The following is a 25,649-nucleotide window of genomic DNA, read 5'->3' as shown; positions in this document are numbered from 1 at the left end:
CAGAAAAAAAACAGTTAACGCCTGAGGACGTATGGCGTACGTCCTTGGTTTGGAAAGCAGCTGGAAGCGATCCTCATCGCTTCCAGCTGCTTTCCGGTTATTGCAGGATGCCTCAATATCAAGGCATCCTGCAATAACAATTTGTACCCCTCCGGTGCAGAGAGAGCCACTCTGTGGCCCTCTCTACACCGGACATCGATGGCCGCAATCGTTGGTGGGTGGGAGCTGCAGTGGGAGGCGGGTGGGCGGCCATCGATGGTTTCTGACACACAGAGGGGGGCGGGATCGGGGGCGGGAAAGTCAGGGGCGCGCACAGACACACGCGCTTGCACGGGGGGCGGCAGGCGGGCGCGTGCACAGGGAGGGAGCGGGTGGGAACCACTTACACTACACTATGTAAGTGGGAGGAAGAGGGGGAATAAATGCCCCAAAAAAAGTAATCTAAGGGATCTAGGAGGGGGTGGGGGTAGGGGTTGGTCGTGGGGAAGCTACACTACAGAAAACCATAAAAAAATAAAATAAAAAAGAGAAAATATATTGTAAACTGGGTACTGGCAGACAGCTGCCAGTACCCAAGATGGCCCCCAATAATGCAGAGGGGGGGTTAGAGAGCTGTTTTGGGGAAATCAGGGAGGTTGGGGGCTAAGGGGGGATCCTACAAAGCATATGTAAATATGCTAAAGATTTTTTTTATTTTTTAAAAAAACGTACTTAAGATGGCGGGGACAATTGTGGGGTGGGGGAGGGAAGGGAGCTGTTTGGGAGGGATCAGGGGGTCTGATGTGTCAGGTGGGAGGCTGATCTCTACACTAAAGCTAAAATTAACCCTGCAAGCTCCCTACAAACTACCTAATTAACCCCTTCACTGCTAGCCATAATACACGTGTGATGCGCAGCAGCACTTAGCGGCCTTCTAATTACCAAAAAGCAACGCCAAAGTCATATATGTCTGCTATTTCTAAACAAAGGGGATCCCAGAGAAGCATTTACAATTATTTGTGCCATAATTGCACATGCTGTTTGTAAATAATTTCAGTGAGAAACCTAAAATTGTGAAAAATGTTGTGTTTTTTTTAATTTGATCGCATTTGGCTGTGAAATGGTGGCATGAAATATACCAAAATGGGCCTAGATCAATACTTGGGGTTGTCTACTACACTACACTGAAGCTAAAATTAACCCTAGAAGCTCCCTACATGCTCCCTAATTAACCCCTTCACTGCTGGGCATAATACACGTGTGGTGCGCAGTCGCATTTAGCAGCCTTCTAATTAGTAAAAAGCAAAACCAAAGCCATATATGTCTGCTATTTATGAACAAAGGGGATCCCAGAGAAGCATTTACAACCATGTATGCTATAATTGCATAAGTTTTTTGTAAATAATTTCAGTGAGAAACCTAAAGTTTGTGAAAAAAATTGTGAAAAAGTGAACAATTTTTTTTATTTGATTGCATTTGGCGGTGAAACGGTGGCATGAAATATACCAAAATGGGCCTAGATCAATACTTTGGGATGTCTTCTAAAAAAATATATATACATGTCAATGGATATTCAGGGATTCCTGAAAGATATCAGTGTTCTAATGTAACTAGCGCTAATTTTGAAAAAAAGTGGTTTGGAAATAGCAAAGTGCTACTTGTATTTATGGCCCTATAACTTGCCAAAAAAGCAAAGAACATGTAAACATTGGGTATTTCTAAACTCAGGACAAAATTTAGAAACTATTTAGCATGGTTTTTTTTTTGGTGGTTGTAGATGTATAACAGATTTTGGGGGTCAAAGTTAGAAAAAGTGTGTTTTTAAAAAAATTTATAGTAAATTATAAGATATGATGAAAATAATGGTATATTTTGAAATTCTATTTAATGGCGAGAAAAACGGTATATAATATGTGTGGGTACATTAAATGAGTAAGGGGAAAATTACAGCTAAACACAAACACCGCAGAAATGTAAAAATAGCCTTGGTCCCAAACGGACAGAAAATGGAAAAGTGCTGTGGTCATTAAGGGGTTAAACTGTTTGCGACAAGCAGTTCAATGCAAACATCTAGAGCACAAATTCCATATTCCACAATGCCTATTATAGTCCTTCATTCCCATGTATTTGCCATCTATGCATTTTATAATTGTGGTACAACAACATAATATACCCTATTGTTGAAACTAAAACGTATTCGATTAGATTGCACATTATGAGTCATCACTGAGAGACTGTAAAGCAACACCTCTTAACCTTTTAATGAAAACAGAGCGGCTTTGGTACTTAGCTAAATGGTTTAAATATGTTCTGGTTGAAAGGAAAATGTGGTGCAAACTTAATTTAAACAAAAGAGAACTGTTGCTAACATGACCTCAAACATGTAATCAGAAAGAACTTGCATCCCAAAATTAAGCTTAAGGTAAAGAACTATATATCTTAAAACATACTTGGCAACAAGGTATGTCATTTTATGTAATACCTTTTCGCAAACTGAGCCAAGAAAAAAATGGCCTAAGTGGACCAAGCCCAGGTCAGTGTCAAAGATTCACTTCATTACAAAGTTTATACTAATGATCACTTTGTGATTGTTGCTGACAGAGAGTATTTGTTTAAGTAGCTAGCAAATTATCCCAGGGATCATCAAAACAAATTCCTGTAGGGAGAATTAAATAATTTGTTTTATTACATGAATCAGTAGCTCACTGCAGGTATGTTCCAGTGACATTTTATTGATTGAAATGATGTTGTAAAATATGTACTTAGTCATGCCACTTGTGACAAACTGATGTATATTTGATAAATAAATACCTGTGTTGATGCCTGCCGTTAGGATCCATGCCCCCGTTGTTTCTGCAGCTTTCACTAAGCCTTTGCTAAAAACTTGTTTGACCTTGGAAGGAAGCTTAAAGTTCTGAATGCCACCGTGCACTGAGATCACAAGTTTGGGCAACTCCATTTGCCATTCCTTTATCATTAGATGCATTAACTGGTCCAACATTGTATCATACGATATTCTAATATACTAAAACAAAAATGTAATGTCTTTCTTGAAAGCAAAAATAGCTATTATTAAAATAATTAAAAAAGCAATACTATCAGCATTATCATCTTAATATATATGAGCAATCATACATTGCGTATTACGTGGGACTTTTTCTCTGGTGTATTAAGGTAATTATTGTTAAAGGGTCACTGAACCCAATTTTTTTCTTTTGTGATTCAGATAAATCATTCAATTTTAAGCAACTTTCTAATTTACTCCTCCCATTAATTTTTCTTCGTTCTCTTGATATCTTTATTTGAAAAAGAAGGCATCTAAGCTTTTTTTTTTTATTCAGACCTCTGGACAGCACTTTTTTTTTTTTTTTTTTTAATAAACATTTTTTATTGAGGTTTTCATGTAATATCAACGAGTAACAGGTGTACATAGTATTATAAAATCCTGAGGATGCCTTACTACAAGGAATTATAAAATACATAGAATAATTTGCAAATTATACATAAATATCAAGATGAAATGTATAGGAGCATGTCACCAAGCATTAATGAGAAGACTTAGTACACATAAAGGAAACCTCTTTTTTTCTTGTAGGTAGGAGAGCTGAGGTAACTATAATATAGACCTCCAAGGGGTCACGTAGAGTAGTAATTAAATAGTTAAAGGTAGTTACTAGAGGGCCACTCATGGGCCTATGAATAAGAGATAGGGTAAGTCAGCAGTCCAGAGCTGCTTTGTGTTTGGGAGGGGGAAAGGAGGGGCGTGACTGGTAGTTTAGCGGCAAAGTGATGTCATTATAATATGGCTTTATAGAGTCTCTACTAAGGGCGTTATGAACCTAATGGAGTGGGTGAAAAGGTGACTGATGAATAAAAGTAAAAATAACCCTTTACTGTTCAAGGTGTGAGATTTGTCTCTACTATATACAATGTTCTAATATACTGCCTAGAGCGTAATCATTAAGGTGGGGAGAAGTATAAGAGCGTATGGATATTAAGGCTTAGAGGAGTAATTTTCCACAGAAAGTACATATGCCACGGTTGCCAAGGCGCATGGACATTCCATCCATTAATAATAGAGAAGTACAAGATGAACTATATGGTAATATATGATGGCATTAAACAACACCGCTCACACAGGGAGCTCATAACCTCTGAGTATAATAAGTAGTGAGTAAGGCTGTAGGAGAGTTAGGATGGCCTGAAATAGTTTGTTTGCTATCTTGGGGGGTTGTATAAGGTGGTAGTAAGAGAGGGGCTTATATACTACTGTTATGAAGGGAGGGAAGTTGCATGGGTATGTGTCATTATATGGACTAGCTGGGATGTGAATGAGGTCAAAATGATATGAGGTGTGGGAGTAAAGATTAAATAATGGTGACTTATAACTTAGGCTACCAAAATGAGCTTAACAATTACTATCAAAATTCACCTTAGAGCTCAAAGACCAAAAGAGACTTTTATAAGAAGAGATGAAAAAGATAGCGAGAGAGGAAGGGTTATCATCACCTATGTTAAGCACACTTAGGGAAGTTAAATAAACCTAATCTGACAGCCTATATATGGTACTAATAAAACAATATATCTAATCAAGATATGGGATCTTCTGAATGATATGTAATTTTGCGTATATCTTTGGGAAAGAGTAAATTACATTCTAGTGTTTAGAATGGTTAACCTGAAATCCTGCGATTTAGTTGATATTCAACACTAAGCCTAGTGGTCCCTGATGCCTCTGCTGCTGACTAAAGGGTCATGAGTACCTAAGCATGGACATCGTTTGAAAAGTATGTAATAGCCTTACGGTTTACCAGGGTATGTGTAAAGTAAGTCAGCAGGAAATAAATAATCACAATACGGCATCTAATAAAGTACCAGATCTGAATAGCTTGTAAATTATGTAATTTCTTCCACTTACAAACCAGCTTCATCTCTCACACTTAGGCTAAGTCTAAGACATTGGCATACTATGGTCTCTTTTGAGGGGCTCTGTCTGATGGTAAACTAGAAGGTTCCTACTATTAAATATGTCCCCACTATTCGCCCAATTCTATAATTAAGCTCCCATATCAGCTAGAGGTGGACAATAAATGTGTAAGCATTCATATTAGTAAAGAAACAGTGTGAGGAAAAAAACAAAAGAGCTACCTTTGATTATGAACATTAATATCTAAAATATTGATCCTTTACATACTGCTGACAAGTAATGCAGAATTATTTAGATTATATATCAAAACTGTGTCCTCTATTGTGGTTAAGGCTACAGCTTATACTAGGGTAAAATAACTAAAGCTATCTCTGTGGAGCAAGGAAGACAGTCAACGCTGGTCTCTTGTAGCTTGAGGGAGGGAGTAAGTAAGTAACAGTAAGTAAGGAAGCTCCCCTCAATAGATATATACACGTTTAGGAAATCCAAAGCCATACAATAGAAAAAAATAAAAAAAATAATAACATATTCCCGTATCAGAATCAGAGCCAACAAGTAACAGTGAGCATCACTAATCTGCATGTTCATTTAACTAACAGTCAAACTTTAACTTTGGTCATATTGATACCTCAGTACCAGGCAGAAAAAAACAAAGCAAGATGGTCGGTTCTCTATGTAATAACCATTATACAGGGTTCCAGATGAGCATCAGTCTAACCCACCCCGGTATCTTGAATTTGTTCAAGGGGATCCCCACCATGCTGGAGAAGGGTGTTAGTGAAATTTAACCGCAGCTCGGCTACTGCCTTCATGAGAACCGGAGAGGCTATAGACAGTAGCGCTAAAGGAATTGCACCAGATCGAGTGTTGTAGATGTGCTGGGGCTCATGTTGCTTTCCTGTAGGTGTATCGGGCAGGATCCCTGTAAGGTCCGAAGGGGCTCTCCTATGCGGGTGTGCTGATATGTTTCTCAGCCGTGTTCGACCTGTCTCTATACTCATCCCGGCGCTGAATTCCTTTAAGTCGGGTCTGTTCTTGAGAGGCACTCTGGGGAAGCCTGAATCGGTATAGAAGGCCTGTGTTGTCTGGATCTGCAGCGTCCTCACCGGAAAAGCTGTGGGATTCTTCACTATCGTCTGACCCCCCGGTCTCCATGCCATATGACCAGTGAGCTGTGAGTCGTTCAGATCTTGAGAGGCAGTTTCAGAAGTAGAGTTGGGATAATTAGGCCATGTAGGTTGGGGATGTGGTGTTATAATGTCTTCCGATAATGTCTCTTGTAGTGGGACTTCAGACTCCATACAATCCGGGGTTTCACTAGCTGTTCCCGCCATTGCTGTTACAAGGGTATCCGACAGGCTTAAAAAGTGATCATCTAACTGGCGGATCAAATCTTGCAGTAGAACTTGTAGTATGCTCTGATCTTCATTTATATAGGCCATTTTCCTTCCCCCACTGGTTAGTGGATCACTTGAGGTCAATGATTATAGTCGGCGCACCGGGAGAGGGTGTCGAGGATAATGCGAGTTTAGGCCTTATCAGTCTAAATCAAGTTATAGTCACAATAAACCTCATAAAACTAGGTAGTGCCGCGATCCTCAGGCTTAGTGTATATAGGTAAACTCAATTTTATCATATATATTGAACACTTTTCAGGAAAAGTAGAGGTATTTGAGGACTCTAGCTGGAGAGTACTTAAATTGCTACCTCTCCCGGTGCTGCGTGGTCACGCCCCCCTGGACAGCACTTTTTAATTGGTGGATGAATGTATCCACCAATCAGCAAGGACAACCCAGGTTGTTTACCAAAAATGGGCAGGCATCTAAACTTACATTCTTGCATTTCAAATAAAGATACCAAGAGAATGAAGAAAATTTGATAATAGGAGTAAATTAGAAAGTTGCTTAAAATTTCATGCTCTATCTGAATCATGAAAGAAAAATTTGGGTTCAGTGTCCCTTTAAGTTGTGAGTACCATGGTTCGGCATTTTGGGTGGAAAGGGTGGAGGAGGGGAGAGTGAGAAAAAAGGGGGGGGGGAGGAGAATGGGGGAATATGGATTATAAATTTACAGAAAAAAATCCCCCAATCACCAAATCTAAAAAGAAGATAATGAATTATTGCACAAATTATTTTTGTTCTGTTAATTTAAATCAAATGTTTAATTTAAAGTTTAATTTTACTCATGAAATAGAGAGGTGATCCTAGCTGTAGAATTAACATTCATTCTTTTAACGACAAATGCCTACACTCGATCAAAAGTATTTTAGGGGGGGAAATCATTTTATTACATATATCTCAATACAATAAACATAAAAAAATAATTATTCACTTTATTCAACATATGTGCACTACATAATGACAAAATGTAACTACATATTCGATTTAAAAGGAAACATTATATAAATTGTGAAACAATAAATTATTAAAGATTGCTAAAAATAATTGTAGCAGGTATGTTACTTGTTTACTTAAGGCAAAACAATGGTTTACAATATATTTATTTTCTTTTTTTGTGAATAATAAAATAAAGTTAGCTCTTTTGTACAAATATCACTGCATGTGTGCAGCTGGCATTTTTAAAGTTATTTTTTTATGTTTCATATAAAAAAATAGCTATTGTAATCTGACACAAGAGCAAAGTGTTTAATTTTTGGCCATGGTCTATTTGTAGAGGATAAAATAAAAACACTTATTTTGGTTTTTACATGTTACATTGATATAACCAGCAATATCAACAGGAATAACTATTATTTGATACTTTAAAGGGATCCAGTCACCCCTAAATCAATCTGATTACTTTTTAAAATCTGATTACTTTTTAAATATTAAAACTACTTAGCAACTGAATTATAATTATTTTATTTATTTTTTAATTATATGAGACACATTGTAAGATTAATTTATTCGTATGAGGTGAACTGTACTTTAAACAAACCTTTGCATGGTACGTATGATCTCCATCTTGAAAATTTATTGTACCAAAAGCATCTGTGGGACTTGTCTTTGTATGTTTGTGAACAGACCATTCTTCTTCATCTGTCTCTTCTGGAGAAGTGTAAATTGGCCAGCCATAATCTAGACCTGGATGGTCTCCAATCAATCTTCCACAACCACACCTAAAAAAAATACCTCATATTATAAAAACAGCACTACCTATATCATAAATTCTGATACATTTATTGCATTTGAAAATATGATGCAGCATTGTGTAGAACATAGCAATAATCATATCCTATATTATAAAAGGCCAAGTGTGTTTGTCTGAAGCCGTCATGCGCAGTAGAGACAAACACACTTGGCCTTAGATTGACCTCGCACGCGCACCTCCGTAGTTTAAGCAGCGCACAGCAGAGAATAGAACTTCGCACGCGCACCCACCCGACCTCGCACGCGCACCTCCGCAATTGTAACAGCAGCGCGATGAACAACCTGACCTCGCACGCGCACCGCCGCAATTGTAACAGCAGCGCGAGCGCACCGCCGCAATTGTAACAGCAGCACGATGACCTTGCACGCGCACCTCCGTGTAACAGCAGCGCGATGATCAGGTACAGGAGAGAGAGAGAGAGAGGGAGAGAGAGAGAGAGAGAGAGAGGAGAGAGAGAGAGAGAGAGAGAGAGAGAGAGAGAGAGAGAGAGAGAGAGAGAGAGAGAGAGAGAAAAAGAGAAGGGGAGAGAGAGCACGCGAGGGGAGGGAGAGAGAGAGCAAAAGAGAAGGGGAGAGAGAGCACAAGAGGGGAGTGAGAGAGAGCACAAGAGGGGAGGGAGAGAGAGCACAAGAGGGGAGGGAGAGAGAGCACAAGAGGGGAGAGAGAGAGAGAGCAAAAGAGAAGGGGGGGAGAGAGAGAGAGCAAAAGAGAAGGGGAGAGAGAGAGAGCAAACGAGAAGGGGAGAGAGAGAGAGAGCAAAAGAGAGGGGGAGAGAGAGAGAGCAAAAGAGAGGGGGAGAGAGAGCAAAAGAGAAGGGGAGAGAGAGAGAGAGAGAGAGAGAGAGAGAGCAAAAGAGAAGGGGAGAGAGAGAGAGCAAAAGAGAAGGGGAGAGAGAGAGTGCAAAAGAGAAGGGGAGAGAGAGAGCACAAAAGAGAAGGGGAGAGAGAGAGCGCAAAAGAGAGGGGGGAGAGAGAGGGAGCAAGGGTTGGAACCGCGGTACCTAAAAAATTGGCCCGTGTACACGGGCTTTAGGACTAGTTTATAATAAAGCAATGGCCTGATGTAGTAACATCTTCCTATATTCTGGTAGGGAAAAGCTGTCCATTCCTAAAAAAAGAACCATCCAGGTAACATTAAAGGGACATTGTACACTATTTTTTTCTTTGCATAAATGTTTTGTAGATTATCTAGTTATATAGCCCATAAAGTTGTTGATTTTTTTGTTTGTTTTTAAATGTATAGTTTTGCTGATTTTCAGACTTCTAACCAAGCCCCAAAGTTTTACGAGAATACCAACAGATACCTACTCCAGCTTGCTCCTGTTTGTGTAAAGGGTCTTTTCATATGCAAGAGAGGGGGGGTCTTATTTCCCACTTGCAGTGGGCTTTCCAGCTACCTTTTTAACAAAGCTAAACTGAGAGCCTCTAAGTAAGTTTTTAAACAGTTTTATACTGGATTTTTATATCACTATATGTGCATCTTATTCTTTATAGTAGTGTCTATTTCATGCAGTTATATAAAAATTGGTGTATACTGTCCCTTTAAGAAGCAGATTGTTAATTGTGTACTTCATTAAGCCAGGATTTGCTACTTTAGGGTTTTGTTGGGTTTACAGAGGCATAAGGATATTGGAGATCCACATGACTCTTGGTTTGTTTACATTATAAATAGTCTTAACCCTACGTATTTAAGATAAAGCTTGAAATTTTGATGCAAATTTTTTTACCAGTGATATTTACCAAAGATATTCACCTCCTCCACTATATTCACTGAGAAAGGCTTTTAACCTTATAAATGCTTTCTTTAAATCATAGATGATCTGTAATCACACTGACAATTGTGCTGTTAAAACAGCAACAACCTGCAAAGTTTAAAGCTCTGTAGCCAATTAAAGATAAATACCTTTATTATCAATGTAGTTTATTTTCAATTAACTTGTAGTTATGAATATTATAAGAACTTGTATCAATATTAAGCTACAAGCGATACCAATCTATATTGAGGTGTCACTAGAGTCACAAGCAAAAAAGACCTTTGTGAAAACAATAATCACTGAAAGTTTCAGGAATTAATTTCTTGAGTGCAATCCTATATAATAAAAGGCCAAGTGTGTTTGTCCGAAGCTGTCATGCGCAGTAGAGACTGCGCACGAGGACAAACACACCTGGCCTTCTAACTGTCTTCCTCCTGGCGTCGCGTGTGGTGGAGTGGGCATGGCGGACGGGTGCGGGTGGGCGGGGCCTGGGCATGGCATGGGCGTGACCGGGTGGGGCGCGGGCGGGATCAACCGTGGCGTGGGCGTGGTCGACGGGGCCAAGCGTGATGCGGGCAGGGCTGGGTGGGGCCAGATGCCGGCAAGTGCACAGTGAGTGATTGAGAGTGGACAGAGAGCTCTAAAAAGAAGGGGATAGAGAGAGCAGAAGAGGGGGGATAAAGAGAGGGGGAAGAGAGACAGCAAAAGAGAGGGGGAGAGTGAGCAAAAGAGAGGGGGGAGAATGAGCAAAAGAAAGGGGGGAGAGAGCACAAAAGAGAGGGGGAGAGAGCACAAAAGAGAGGGGGAGAGAGTGCAAAAGAGAGGGGGGAGAGAGCGCAAAAGAGAGGGGAAGAGAGCGCAAAAGAGAGGGGGGAGAGAGCCCAAAAAAGAGGGGGGAGAGAGCGCAAAAGAGAGGGGGGAGAGAGAGCGCAAAAGAGAGGGGGGAGAGTGAGCAAAAGAGAGGGGGGGAGGGAGCACAAGAGAGAGAGCACAAAAGAGAGAGGGGGAGAGAGCACAAGAGAGATAGCACAAAAGAGAGAGGGGGAGAGAGCGCAAAAGAGAGGGGGAGAGAGCGCAAAAGAGAGGGGGAGAGAGAGCAAAAGAGAGGGGGGAGAGAGAGCAAAAGAGAGGGGAGAGAGAGCAAAAGAGAGGGGGGGAGAGAAAATGCAAAAGAGAGGGGGGAGAGAGCGCAAAAGAGAGGGGGGAGAGAGCGCAAAAGAGAGGGGGGAGAGAGCACAAAAGAGAGGGAGAGAGAGGTGCGGGTGGGCGGGGCCTGGGCATGGCGTGGGCGTGACCGGGTGGGGCGCGGGCGGGATCGACCGTGGCGTGGGCGTGGTCGACGGGGCCAAGCGTGATGCGGGCAGGGCTGGGTGGGGCCAGATGCCGGCAAGTGCACAGTGAGTGATTGAGAGTGGACAGAGAGCTCTAAAAAGAAGGGAATAGAGAGAGCAGAAGAGGGGGGATAAAGAGAGGGGGGGGAGAGACAGCAAAAGAGAGGGGGAGAGTGAGCAAAAGAGAGGGGGGAGAATGAGCAAAAGAAAGGGGGGAGAGAGCGCAAAAGAGAGGGGAAGAGAGCGCAAAAGAGAGGGGGGAGAGAGCCCAAAAAAGAGGGGGGAGAGAGCGCAAAAGAGAGGGGGGAGAGAGAGCGCAAAAGAGAGGGGGGAGAGTGAGCAAAAGAGAGGGGGGGAGGGAGCACAAAAGAGAGGGGGGAGAGAGAGCGCAAAAGAGAGGGGGGGAGAGTGAGCAAAAGAGAGGGGGGGAGGGAGCACAAGAGAGAGAGCACAAAAGAGAGAGGGGGAGAGAGCACAAGAGAGAGAGCACAAAAGAGAGAGGGGGAGAGAGCGCAAAAGAGAGGGGGAGAGAGCGCAAAAGAGAGGGGGAGAGAGAGCAAAAGAGAGGGGGGAGAGAGAGCAAAAGAGAGGGGAGAGAGAGCAAAAGAGAGGGGGGAGAGAAAATGCAAAAGAGAGGGGGGAGAGAGCGCAAAAGAGAGGGGGGAGAGAGCGCAAAAGAGAGGGGGAGAGAGCACAAAAGAGAGGGAGAGAGAGCACAAAAGAGAGGGGGAGAGAGCGCACAAGAGAGGGGGGAGAACACAAAAGAGAGGGGGAGAGCACAAAAGAGAGGGGGGAGAGCACAAAATGGAGGGGGGAGAGAGCACAAAAGAGATAGGGGGAGAGTGAGCACAAAAGGAAGGGGGGAGAGAGCACAAAAGAGAGGGGGAGAGAGCACAAAAGAGAGGGGGGAGAGAGCACAAAAGAGAGGGGGAGAGAGCGCAAAAGAGAGGGGGGGAGAGAGCGCAAAAAGAGAGGGGGAGAGAGCGCAAAAGAGAGGGGGGAGAGAGTGCAAAAGAGAGGGGGAGAGAGCTCAAAAGAGAGGGGGGAGAGAGCGCAAAAGAGAGGGGGGAGAGAGTGTAAAAGAGCGGGGGGAGAGAGCACAAAAGAGAGGGGGAGAGAGCGCAAAAGAGAGGGGGGAGAGAGCACAAAAGAGAGGGGGAGAGACACAGCAAAAGAGAGGGAGAGAGACAGCAAAAGAGAGGGAGAGAGACAGCAAAAGAGAGGAGAGGGAGAGAGAGAGCAAACGAGAGGAGAGAGAGAGAGAGCAAACGAGAGGGGGGAAGAGAGACAGCAAAAGAGGGAGAGAGACAGCAAAATAGGGAGAGAGACAGCAAAATAGAGGGGGGAGAGAGAGCAAAAGAGAGGGGAGAAAGAGAGAGCAAAAGAGAGGGGAGAGAGAGAGAAAAAGAGAGGGGGGAGAGAGAGAGAGCAAAAGAGAGGTAGAGAGACAGCAAAAGAGGGAGAGAGACAACAAAAGAGGGAGAGAGACAGCAAAAGAGGGGGAGAGAGAGAGCAAAAGAGAGGGGGAAAAGAGAGGGGAGAAAGAGAGAACAAAAGAGGGGAGGGAGAGAGCAAAAGAGAGGGGGGAGAGAGAGAGCAAAAGAGAGGGGAGAAAGAGAGAGCAAAAGAGAGGGGAGAAAGAAAGAGCAAAAGAGAGGGGATATAGAGAGAGAGCAAGGGGTGGGACCGCTGTACTGCAAAAAAATGGCCCATGTACACGGGCTTTAGGACTAGTTTATTATATTCTGACATCTGGTTCTGATTAGCTTTACTTCTGCATTACAAAGAAAGCCTAGGTGCTGTTTTATGTATTAAGAGACATGTTCATTATCTATTAGCAGACTTACAATAAACCAGTGGTCCTTATCTCCACTTGCTATACCATCAAAGTTAGACCCTATCACATAAAATAGCATTCATCTGGCAAACATAAAACATTCCTCATATGAAAGTAGGGAATCTCCTTTCAAACTTGGATTATAGCACTTATCCTGGTAGCAGGCATATACTACAGGAATGGCAAACAATTTAAATGGACAGTCTACCATAGAATTGTTATTGTTTTAAAAGATAGATAAATCCCTTTATTACCCATTCCCCAGTTTTGTATAACCAACACAGTTATATTAATATACTTTTTACCTCTGTGATTACCTTGTATCTAGGAACCTTCTTCCAGCCCCCTGATCACATGACTGTGACTGTTTATTATCTATGGTCTTAAATTTAGCATTGTTTTGTTCTAAATCTTAAATAACCCCCTGTGCCTGAACACAGTGTTATCTATATGGGCCACGTGTACTTTCTGTCTCTTTGTGTTCAAAAGAGATTTAAAAAGCATGTGATAAGAGACAGCCCTCAAAGGCTTAGAACTTAGCATATGAGCCTACCTATCTTTAGTTTAAACTAAAAATACAAAGAGAAAAAATCAAATTTGATGATAAAAGTAAATTGGAAAGTTGATTAAAATTAAAAGCCCTATCTGAATAATGAAAGTTTAATTTTTACTAGACTGTCCCTTTAAACTATATGGCTTTAGGTGTTTTGACCTCTAAGCACAAGCATTTGGTAGTCAGAAGGGGCCCTTTTTTAGTTGAGGGGGCACAAGCCCTCATAAACCATAACCATGTGGGACAAAACAATGAGGGAGTAACCCTCACTCAACCCTAACAATATAGAGGGACAAGTTTTCTCATCCAAGTTAATCTTCCTATGTCTGTCCTGCTGCCAGGTAATTGTCAGAACAATGGAGATTACATCAATGCATTGGACCCATTAGGGAAGTGTTGTGACTCTAAAATAAAGCCCCTACTACCCATTTGACATTTGAAATACTGTATATTACAAGACCCTTAATTGGAGATTAATTGGGTTTTCATGTTCCTATAGATTCTACATGATTGTAATATTAATAGCATTCACAAAAAAAACAGCTAGCCTCATTTGGCTTTATTTTTTTAATTTTAACTTTTGTTTGTTAGTGCCAGAGCTCATAAATCTCTCGCCTAGATTTAGAGTTCTGCGGTAGCCGTCAAAAGCAGCGTTAGAGGCTCCTAACGCTGGTTTTTACCGCCCGCTGGTATTTGGAGTCAGTCATGAAAGGGTCTAACGCTCACTTTGCAGCCGCGACTTTTCCATACCGCAGATCCCCCTACGCCATTTGCGTATCCTATCTTTTCAATGGGATCTTTCTAACGCCGGAATTTAGAGTCTTGGCTGAAGTGAGCGTTAGAAATCTAACGACAAGACTCCAGCCGCAGAAAAAAACAGGAGTTAAGAGCTTTTTGGGCTAACGCCGGTTCATAAAGCTCTTAACTACTATGCTCTAAAGTACACTAACACCCATAAACTACCTATGTACCCCTAAACCGAGGTCCCCCCCACATCGCCGCCACTGTATTTAAAATTTTTAACCCCTAATCTGCCGACCGCACACCGCCGCCACCTACGTTATCCCTATGAACCCCTAATCTGCTGCCCCTAACACCGCCACCACCTACCTACAATTATTAACCCCTAATCTGCCGACCGGACCTCACCGCTACTATAATAAAGTTATTAACCCCTAATCCGCCTCACTCCCGCCTCAATAACCCTATAAGAAATAGTATTAACTCCTAATCTGCCCTCCCTAACATCGCTGACACCTAACTTCAATTATTAACCCCTAATCTGCCGACTGGACCTCACCGCTACTCTAATAAATGTATTAACCCCTAAAGCAAAGTCTAACCCTAACACTAACACCCCCCTAAGTTAAATATAATTTAAATCTAACGAAAAAAATTAACTCTTATTAAATAAATGATTCCTATTTAAAGCTAAATACTTCCCTGTAAAATAAACCCTAATATAGCTACAATATATTTATTTTACAGGAAACTTTGTAATTATTTTAACCAGATACAATAGCTATTAAATAGTTAATAACTATTTAATAGCTACCTAGTTAAAATAATTACAAAATTACCTGTAAAATAAATCCTAACCTAAGTTACAATTAAACCTAACACTACACTATCAATAAATTACTTAAATAAATTACCTACAATTACCTACAATTAAACCTAACACTAAGCCCCTGAAGATATCCCTAATGTTGGGGGGGGGGGGTATTGTATGTTTTTTTTTTTAAAGGCAAAAGAGCTGAATTCTTTGGGGCATGCCCCGCAAATGGCCCTTTTAAGGGCTGGTAAGGTAAAAGAGCTTTTCTATTTTAATTTTAGAATAGGGTAGGGCATTTTTTTATTTTGGGGGGCTTTGTTATTTTATTAGGGGGCTTAGAGTAGGTGTAATTAGTTTAAAATTGTTGTAATATTTTTCTAATGTTTGTAAATATTTTTTTATTTTTTGTAACTTAGTTCTTTTTTATTTTTTGTACTTTAGTTAGTTTATTTAATTGTATTTATTTGTAGGTATTGTATTTAATTAATTTATTGATAGTGTAGTGTTAGGTTTAATTGTAGATAATTGTAGGTAGTTTATTTAATTAATTTATTGATAGTGTAGTGTTAGGTTTAATTGTAACTTAGGTTAGGATTTATTTTACAGGTAATTTTGTAATTATTTTAACTAGGTAGCTATTAAATAGTAAATAACTATTTAATAGCTATTGTACCTGGTTAAAATAAATACAAAGTTGCCTGTAAGATAAATATTAATCCTAAAATAGCTACAATATAATTATAATTTATATTGTAGCTATATTAGGGTTTATTTTACAGGTAAGTATTTAGCTTTAAATAGGAATAATTTATTTAATAAGAATTAATTTATTTCGTTAGATTTAAATTATATTTAATTTAGGGGGGTGTTAGTTTTAAGGTTAGACTTAGCTTTAGTGGTTAATAAATTTATTAGAGTAGCGGTGAGGTCCGGTCGGCAGATTAGGGGTTAATAATTGAAGTTAGGTGTCAGCGATGTTAGGGAGGGCAGATTAGGGGTTAATACTATTTATTATAGGGTTATTGAGGCGGGAGTGAGGCGGATTAGGGGTTAATACATTTATTATAGTAGCGGTGAGGTCCGGTCGGCAGATTAGGGGTTAATTATTGTAGGTAGCTGGCGGCGACGTTGTGGGGGGCAGATTAGGGGTTAAAAAATATAATATAGGGGTCGGCGGTGTTAGGGGCAGCAGATTAGGGGTTCATAGGGATAACGTAGGTTGCTGCGGTGTACGGAGCGGCAGATTAGGGGTTAATAATAATATGCAGGGGTCAGCGATAGCGGGGGCGGCAGATTAGGGGTTAATAAGTGTAAGGTTAGGGGTGTTTAGACTCGGGGTTCATGTTAGGGTGTTAGGTGCAGACTTAGGAACTGTTTCCCCATAGGAAACAATGGGGCTGCGTTAGGAGCTGAACGCTGCTTTTTTGCAGGTGTTAGGTTTTTTTTCAGCTCAAACTGCCCCATTGTTTTCTATGGGGGAATCGTGCACGAGCACGTTTTTTAAGCCGGCCGCGTCCGTAAGCTGGTATTTAGAGTTGCAGTGGCGGTAAATATGCCTGTACGCTCCATTTTTGGAGCCTAACGCAGCCCTTCTGTGAACTCTAAATACCAGCGGTATTTAAAAGCTGCGGGAGAAAAAAAGCACGCGTAGCTAACGCACCCCTTTGGCCGCAGAACTCTAAATCTAGCCGTTTGTTTCCCCAAGAATTGAATAGTCAAATTAATCACTAAAAATTCGGAAATGTGTGCGTGTAAAAAAGAAGACATTTTGCAGGTATTTTATGGTAATACAAGTATTTTATGGTATTGCATTCTCATAGTTGCCAACATTTCAAAAAAAAATCCAGAGACACTTTGCAGCAGAGCAAGCAAGCTGGTTACTGGAGTATTGACGACCTACTGTTCAACTGCTCCGTCCACTCAGTTCTGCAATCAAAACACACCCATTTGAAAGTAATAGTATAATTTAGACTTATCCATAGTTTATTATACAGATTACAGCACCAAGCTTTTACACCTACCCAGTCTCTGGAACATATTTTGGGCATATGGTTATTTTTACAACACAGCATCACAATTAGAAAGACAAATAATATGTGAACTCATTCAATAATAATAACAATATTCCATTAGGAATGAATTATATTTAAATAATACACTATATCTATTTATCATCTATCTATCTGTATATGTGTATGTGTGTGTATGTGTATGTGTGTGTATATATATATATAAATGCAAACAACAAATGTTGTGCAAAGGAGATTTTCAGGGACATTTCCAGGGACAAAAAAAATCCAGGGACTGTTGGCAACTATGCATTCTTTTTATTATTTTGTTATTAGTGAAGCTGAGCGGGGATAAGATCCTGCATATATTGGATTTTTTTGGTTTTTATTTTTCTTTCTTTGGTATTCCTAGAAATGAAAGTTCTAGTGCAAAAAAACGTATACATGTTCAATTTAGGTTGCTCATAGTAAAAGCACTTAAACTAATGTGTGCCAAATATTAATTTATTAGCAGTAAATGAATAGGCTAAAAACAAAAGAAAAATTAAGCACTGGGATGTGATATAGCTCAACAGTGAAAGGTTAAAATATAACTGTATTTACCCATAAAAACTACTTTTTACAATCTTTCTCATCTTTCTAAGATTCACCTGAATTGTCCTCTGTGACTATTGACTTTCAGTTACCATATTTACAGATGCTATCATTAAGGAGGCCATTGTTCAATGAAAGCACTGCTGGTGATTCTATTGAAAACATTCTATATGTTGACATTCCTTTAGAGAAGCAAACAAACACACGTGCTTTCTGACAAGAAGTGTATGTGTACCGATGAACAAATACTAAAACCATAATACACAACAAGTGAAGCATACTATATGCCTAATCTCTATAAATAATACATACAGCAATGCTTTAAATAGTGCCACATAAAAACCTTACACAGTGGCTAACTTATCAGAAACAATCACTATGCTTATATGGTTGGACTATACCTGATGAGGTTCTGGCATATCTGGCACCCACCATGACATCTTAAACAAGGGAAAAAAACAGTAATTAAAAAAATGAATATATTAATTTCATTATCTTTAGTAAAATAATGTATTTGTTTTTATTTTCAATAAAACTAAACTATAAACATTTTTATAACAGTCAAGATAAAATCGTTTTAACGGTGCAATGTTATTTTATGTTCTCTTTCCTCATCTCAAAATACTTTGTTAACCCTCTTAACCTAATCTGCCACACTTATCATAGCAAAACCTATGTTATCATTCATTAAAAGGAATTTAATTTTGTATAATTCGTTTTAGTTTATAATTACTTGATCAATCCAAAAAAAATCATGTTATATGGTTCCTTATAACTGGGTCAAAATTAATCTTTCACAATTCAGATATGACAAAATTTTTAGACATTTTCGATTTTTGTCCACTATTAAATTTACTTCTGTTGGTTCTATTGGTATCATTTGTTGAAAAGCATACCCTAGGTAGGCTCAAGAGCAGCAATGCTTTACTGGGAGAGGAACTAGCTGGTGATTGGTGACCACAAAATTGTCATTGCAGGGGTTAAACACTCTATGCGAGCGTTAGTTCAATAATAAAATGTTCCAACATATTAGATGTGTATGGCAAATGGAGGCGCTGGTTCTTAGAGGTCTTCAAAGAACATTTTTTTACACTTTTATATCCTTTTAAATGTGTAAAGCAATAAAGTATTCAGTATCGCTACATACATAAGCAAAAGCAAGAGTCATAAAATACATGGCATTTATTTATGTTAAATATAAATGTGTGACTGTAATATTTCACACTGCAGTTTAGTTACCAGAATCCAAACTGTCACACAGAAGCAGATCCAGACTTCTAACAATTCAAAAACCCAACTGTAATTGTCAGAAAACTGGCTTAGGCTGTAAGTCACAGCTTATGCACCTTAGACATCCACAATAATAAAAAAACAGGGACATTCAGACATCAACAGGAACCTAAAAGAGACTTATCAATTAGTCCGCACTAGAGATTATGCACTAGTACATCCTTCCTGTACAAATATGGTGTCAGATTTTTCTGTACAACAACACTGTAACTGCCATCTTGGAAACCCTTCACCATTAAGGCAAATCCATGCACTTTCCATATACTGTGAGCTCTCTTTTGCAAGGGGGCATAGAGGGGCCAGATGTGATGAAGGTGGAGCCCTGGTACCACTGGACCCCCTGACTGAAGACCCCTAGATGTGTGGGCTCTGTATAACTGAGACAACTGAAAACCCAAGGGGCAGTACACAGGTCCCAAAATTAAATTTTACATATAGACATAAGGTGATAAAACGAAGGGTGCAAAATGCAGGTATGCAGACTTTCTCAATAATGGAAAAAAATGATAAAAAAATGCTTATAAAATATTTAAAGTTTAAAAAAATAATTTAAAAACATGCCTAGTATACCCATTATGCCCAAATGGCATTTAAATTAACACTTATCAAAAACACCACTCTATCCAAGGTAACACACAGTTCATTAAACCAATTAACTCTTTTTGGTTTTCTCTGATCGACAGATGTTAACATTTCCATTACGGGGAAACAGAGATTAAATAGCAACCCCGGCTGTGTTTGACTCCGATTTTAATAATTTTCTTCATACAAAAAAATAAATAAAAAAACAACCAATCTCATTTTTCCAACATCAAATGAGAATTTCAAAAGAATTAGAATTAAACCCTATAAATAAAGTAAGAATTATTTTTTATAGTATCATAAACTATGATGATGAAAATAGTTACATAATAACTATGCTGTAAGAGAGCCATGGAATGTTGTATAGCAGCATTTTAAGATGAAAAGTTATCCTTGTTTTAATTTCAACAAGTGAAGTGAGCTGTCCATTTTTATCAACATGATGATTTTTGTTGTTCCTACATTGGGCTGGTTAGAAGTTGTTCTGTCTCAACATGAGCCTGTAAATGAGTCAGCTGGGAGGCTTGTGAGTAATTCCCGGCACACAATATTTAGCACCTTGAAATCAGGTGCTTCTTTCCCGTAAGTGTATTTCATCTATTGATTCTTATTACTGGAATCATTTTGGAAGTTAAAGGGACACTGAACCCAAAAAATGTATTTTGTGATTCAGATAGAGCATGCAATTTTAAGCAACTTTCTAATTTACTCCTATTATCAATTTTTTTCATTCTCTTGCTATCTTTATATGAAAAAGAAGACATCTAAGCTTTTTTTCTTGGTTCAGAACTCTGGATAGCAGTTTTTGATTGGTGGATGAATTTATCCACCAATCAGCAAGGACAACCTAGGTTGTTCACCAAAAATGGGCCGGCATCTAAACTTACATTCTTGCATTTCAAATAAAGATACCAAGAGAATAAAGGACATTTGATAATAGGAGTAAATTAGAAAGTTGCTTAAAATTTCATGCTCTATCTAAATCACAAAAGAAAAAAATTGGGTTCAGTGTCCCTTTAAAAGGACATAAAACACTAACAGGTAGATTACGAGTTATGCGCGCTATAGGGATTTTAATGAACGCAACAAAAGTTGCGTTATTTAACCCTCTATAGAGCAGCCATTACAAGTGAAACAGCCGACTTGTGAGTGCGATATGGTGGTTTCAAGCTCCATACCGCACAAAATACAAGCGCTGTTTTGACGTGCTCGTGCAAGCTTTCCCCATAGACATCAATGGGTAGAGCGGGTCAGAAAAAAACTTAACACCTGCGATTGCGGAATGAAAAGCTCCGTAACGCAGCCCCATTGATGTCTATGGGGAAAAAAAAATTATGTTTAAACCTAACACCCTAACATAAACCCCAAGTCTAAATACCCCTAATCTGCTGCCCCCGACTTCGCCTACACCTATATAATGTTATTAACCCCTAATCTGCGCTCCCAGTATCGCCGCTACCTAAATAAATCTATTAACCCCAAATCTGCCGCTCCCAATATCACTGCCGCTATACTAAAGTTATTAAACCCTATTCGGCTGCACCCCAACATTGCCCACACTATAATAAATCTATTAACCCCTATTCCGCCACTCCCCGACATTGCCGCAACTAAATAAAGCTATTAACCCCTAAACCTCTGGCCTCCCACATCACTACCACTAAATTAACCTATTAACCCCTAAACCGCCAGCCCCCCACATTGCAACAACCTAAATTAAACTATATTAACCCCTAAACCTAACCCTAACACCCCCTAACTTTAACATAATTAAAATAGAGCTAAATTAAACTTACAATTATTAACTAAATAATACCTATTTAAAACTAAATACGTACTTACCTGTGAAATAAAACCTAAGCTAGCTATAATATAACTAATAGTTATATTGTAGCTAGCTTAGGTTTTATTTTTATTTGACAGGTAAGCTTGTATTTATTTTAACTAGGTAGACTAGTTAGTAAATAGATATTAACTATTTACTTACTACCTAGTTAAAATAAATACAAACGTACCTGTCAAATAAAACCTAAGCTGCCTTACACTAAAACCTAACATTACAAAAAATAACAAACAAAATTATCCAAAACAATAAAATTTATTCCTATTCTAATACCATTTAAAAAAAAAAAACAACACCCCAAAATAAAAAACCCTAATCTATAATAAACTACCAAGGGCCTTTAAAAGGGCCTTTTGTAGAGTGTTGACCTAAAGTTAACAGCTCTTTTGCTAAAAAAGAAAATCAAACACCCCTAACAGTATACAAACCCCCACCCCCCAAACCCACAAAATAAAAATAAAGTAAAACCTAATCTACCCATTGCCCTGAAAAGGGCATTTGTATGGGCATTGCCCTTAAAAGGGCATTTAGCTCTTTTCCTGCCCATTAAAAACCCACCCCAAAACGGAAAAAAAACATTACCCAAAATAAAACGAATTATCAAAAATAATAACAATTATTCCTATTCTAATTTAAAAAAAACACCCCAAAATAAAAAACCTAATCTATACTAAGCTACCGATAGCCCTTAAAAGGGCCTTTTGTAGGGCATTGTCCTAAGTTAAACAGCTCTTTTACCTGAAAAAAAAAATACAAAGACCCACTAACATTACAACCCCCCCCCCCACCTACAAAATAAAAATAAACTATCTAAAAAAAAACTAATCTACCCATTGCCCTGAAAAAGGCATTTGTATGGGCAATGCCCTTAAAAGGGCATTTAGGCATTTAACTCTTTTGCATTGCCCTGAAAAGGGCATTTAGCTCTTTTATGAAAAGCTCAAACCCTAAACTAAAAAAAAAAACCCACACAAAAAAAGTTTAAAAATTCCTCACACTAACCCCGAAGATCCACTTACAGTTGCTGAAATCCCACTTGAAGGATCCTAATCCCAGCGGCTCCATCTTCATCCAGGCGTCTCCATCTTCATCCAGGCGGCATTGTCTATCTTCTATCTTTTCAGGGCAATGCAAAAGAGCTAAATGTCATTTTAAGGGCAATGCCCATACAAATGCTCTTTTCAGGGCAATGGGTATCTTAGGTTTTTGTTAGAGTTAGTTTTTTTTTATTTTGGGGGTTGGTTGGATGGTGGGTTATACTGTTGGGGGGTCTTTGTATTTTTTTTTAGAGGTAAAAGAGCTGTTTAACTTAGGGCTATTGGTAGTTTATTGTAAGCTAGGTTTTTTTTATTTTTATAGGGCTATTAAATTATGTGTAATTCTTTTTTATTTTTGATAATTTCGTTTGTTATTTTTTGTAATTTAGTATTTTTTATTTTTTGTAATTAGATAATTTGTAATTTTTATAGTAGTGTTAGGATTTTTTTAATGTGGAATATAGTTTATTTAATTGTTAGTTCAATTTTAGTTTAATAGTTATATTAGTTTAATTGTTAGTTTAAACTTAGTTTTTTAAATTAAATTTTTAATTTAATTTAAGATAGGGAAATTGTAATTTTAATATAAAGTTAGGGGGGTGTAAGGTTTAGGGGTCACTAGTTTCAATGTATTTATTCTGATGTGGGGGACTTTCGGTTTAGGGGTTAATAGTTTAATTTAGTATATTTCGTTGTAGGGGGCTTGCAGTTTAGGGGTTAATAGGTTTACTATAGTGGCGGCGGTGTAGGGCTTAATAACTTTAGTATAGTGGGGGGCGATGTGGGCGGGCAGCAGATTGGGGTTAATTATATTTAAATAGTGTTTGTGATGCGGGAGGGCGGCGGTTTAGGGGTTAATAACTTTATTATAGTGGTGACAATGTCGGGGAGCGGCGGAATAGGGGTTCATACATTTTATTAGTGGCGGGGATGTCGGGAGCGGCAGATTAGGGGTTAATAGGTTTAATATAGAATTTGCAATGCAGGAGAGCCTTGGTTTAGGGATTAATAGGTAGTTTATGGGTGTTTAGTATACTTTGTAAAAGTTTAGTAATGAGTTTTATGTAACAGTTTTGTTGCATAAAACTCATAACTACTGCTCTCAGATTGCGAAACGGATCTTTTCGGTGTAGACTGGAAGCATTTTAGCTTCACCGCTAGTTTTACGTGTGTGGGACTGACGTTGCATTACAGGCTAAAAGGCTTGCGGTACAACTATACCGACAAGACTTGTAATTGCTGCGGTGCTCTTTTAATACTGAAATGACCATTTTTTCAGGGTTCAAACCCGAACGCAAAACTTGTAATCTAGGTGTAAATAAATGCTAGATAGAATGATGCGTTTAAAGAAAAATATTAGTCTGAGAATAACATGTAGATGTATTTTTTAAAGTTTCATCAGCTGTTTAAATATTGACAAAATAAGGGTAAAGTTTTAGGGAAAGATTACAAGTGGAGCGCTAATTTATATCGTGCCCGCAAATGGGAGGGATAAATCAGTAATTTGCACTTATAAAATTAACCAGAGATCAGATCTCTGGTTAATTTTATAAATGTGCCCCAAATGCCCTCAAAATACAGTGGTGTATATTCTATTAAAAAAATTAAAATGGTAGCATTTTTTTTTAAATAAAATAACTGCATCAGGCAGTATTTTGGGGCTAAAGTTGGTGAGTGCCTTTACATTGGGGTCTATGGGAACTGTGTGTTCCCAGTAAATATATATGTTTATAAACACATATTAACACATAAATATATATACATATATATTTACAACTTGCTGCCATCGCTGCACAACTTACCCCCTTCGCTGCACTTTGCTTCTGTGCCATGTATGACAGCATCAGAACGAGGCTCCCATTGAAGCCTATGAAAGCGCACTCTCGCAAGCACAATGCTTTCAGCAATGCGAATGTGAGGTCACGTTCGTATTGCTGTCAACTTATAACATAAGCGTGCACTGGTATTGCTCAGTGGAGAGCAAATATCACTTTCATGAAAGCGATATTTAACGCTCCACTTGTAATCTGGCCCTTAGTGTCTATAAAAGAATGGGAGCTGCCATGTTGTAACTTAGTTTACTTTCTCTGCTGTGGCTAATTAGAGACAGTTATAAATAGGTCACTAGTGAGGGCAATGACTAGTGAGAGCCAATGACTGTGTGGAAGTGTTCTGCACTTCAATTTCTAACAGGAACTGAAATGCTCACAATTTCAGAATGGAATTACAGGAAAAGAGGACAAAATAAATAATTAAATTATTTTGCAGAGTTTTTATATATATAAGATTTATCATTCAATATTACTATCTCAAAGTGTTCAATGTCCATTTGAAGCTCGATTTTGGCACTCTTCTGTTTGCATTATTTCTTTTATAGCTACATAATAATGTATGAGCCTTTCAATTCAGTACTCATGAATAATAATTTGTTTGTCTACCTGTGATGATCTCTCGATGTTGGTATGATCTTTGAACATTCTCGCTTGTAGAAGATTCCTTCAATCCAAGATTTCTGGGACTGCAAAAAAAAAAAGGAACATGAACAGAATATAATAAAAATATAGAATTATTTTTTTGTTTTAAGATATTGCTTTTTTTTTTTTTTACTTATTTATTTATGTATTTATTGCCGTGATCAAGCATGGCATCTAGTGTAAAATATACTAGTCAGATGCTTAGAAATTGTTACCCTGGTAATACTTGTGTAAATAACTACTGACAATGAGAAAGTGTGACACACTATTCAAGGTCTGCTCGCCAGAACACACTATGGACCAGTAAAAATCACTGTATAAAAATAAAAAAATTAAATGTGAAAATGTGTTTCTGTGTTATGACCCAGGCATAAAAATCTACAACAAATTCATATTTGTCAACACTTAGAGCCAGATTTAACAAAGTAAGGCGGACAGGGGGGTACATCTTTGCCCTTGTCCGCCCGGCTTTGCGTTTACAGCTAGTGTGCAACGTCATCACCCCTTGCTCACACGCGAACCTGCAGCTGACGGTGCTAGGAACCTTTGATAAATCTGGGCCTTAATGTGGTTCTGTCATATTTAAACCATTAGATTTGATTAACTGCATTCATCTTTTAGATACCTCATTTCTATATTTTTAAAGTGATGGCAAACTATGCAAGTATTTAAAGTTTCCAAATCTTGTATACACTGGAATAGCAAACGCTATTAATAATTTTTCTAAAGTTTTCT

At 38.8% G+C, this 25,649-nt stretch overlaps 1 protein-coding gene across 1 annotated transcript in view; it reads right to left on the bottom strand.

Moving 5' to 3' along the window:
- Positions 1-25,362, bottom strand: part of TRPM6 (transient receptor potential cation channel subfamily M member 6) — a 327,340-nt gene extending 301,978 nt beyond the window's left edge. Inside the window, exons 1-5 of the mRNA XM_053699972.1 lie at positions 25,279-25,362; positions 24,879-24,958; positions 18,090-18,128; positions 7,844-8,024; positions 2,791-3,004 (exon numbers count right to left, since the gene is read on the bottom strand). Of these exons, the coding sequence (XP_053555947.1) occupies positions 2,791-3,004; positions 7,844-8,024; positions 18,090-18,128; positions 24,879-24,958; positions 25,279-25,362 (598 nt within the window). The remainder of the gene's footprint in view (positions 1-2,790; positions 3,005-7,843; positions 8,025-18,089; positions 18,129-24,878; positions 24,959-25,278) is intronic.
- Between the last annotated feature and the right edge of the window lie 287 nt (positions 25,363-25,649).

The sequence above is a fragment of the Bombina bombina genome, chromosome 2 (assembly GCF_027579735.1).
Source record: "Bombina bombina isolate aBomBom1 chromosome 2, aBomBom1.pri, whole genome shotgun sequence".
NCBI classification, from domain to species: domain Eukaryota; kingdom Metazoa; phylum Chordata; class Amphibia; order Anura; family Bombinatoridae; genus Bombina; species Bombina bombina.
The sequence above is the reverse complement of the archived record's forward strand: the minus strand, read 5'-3'. Positions and strand labels throughout refer to the sequence as shown.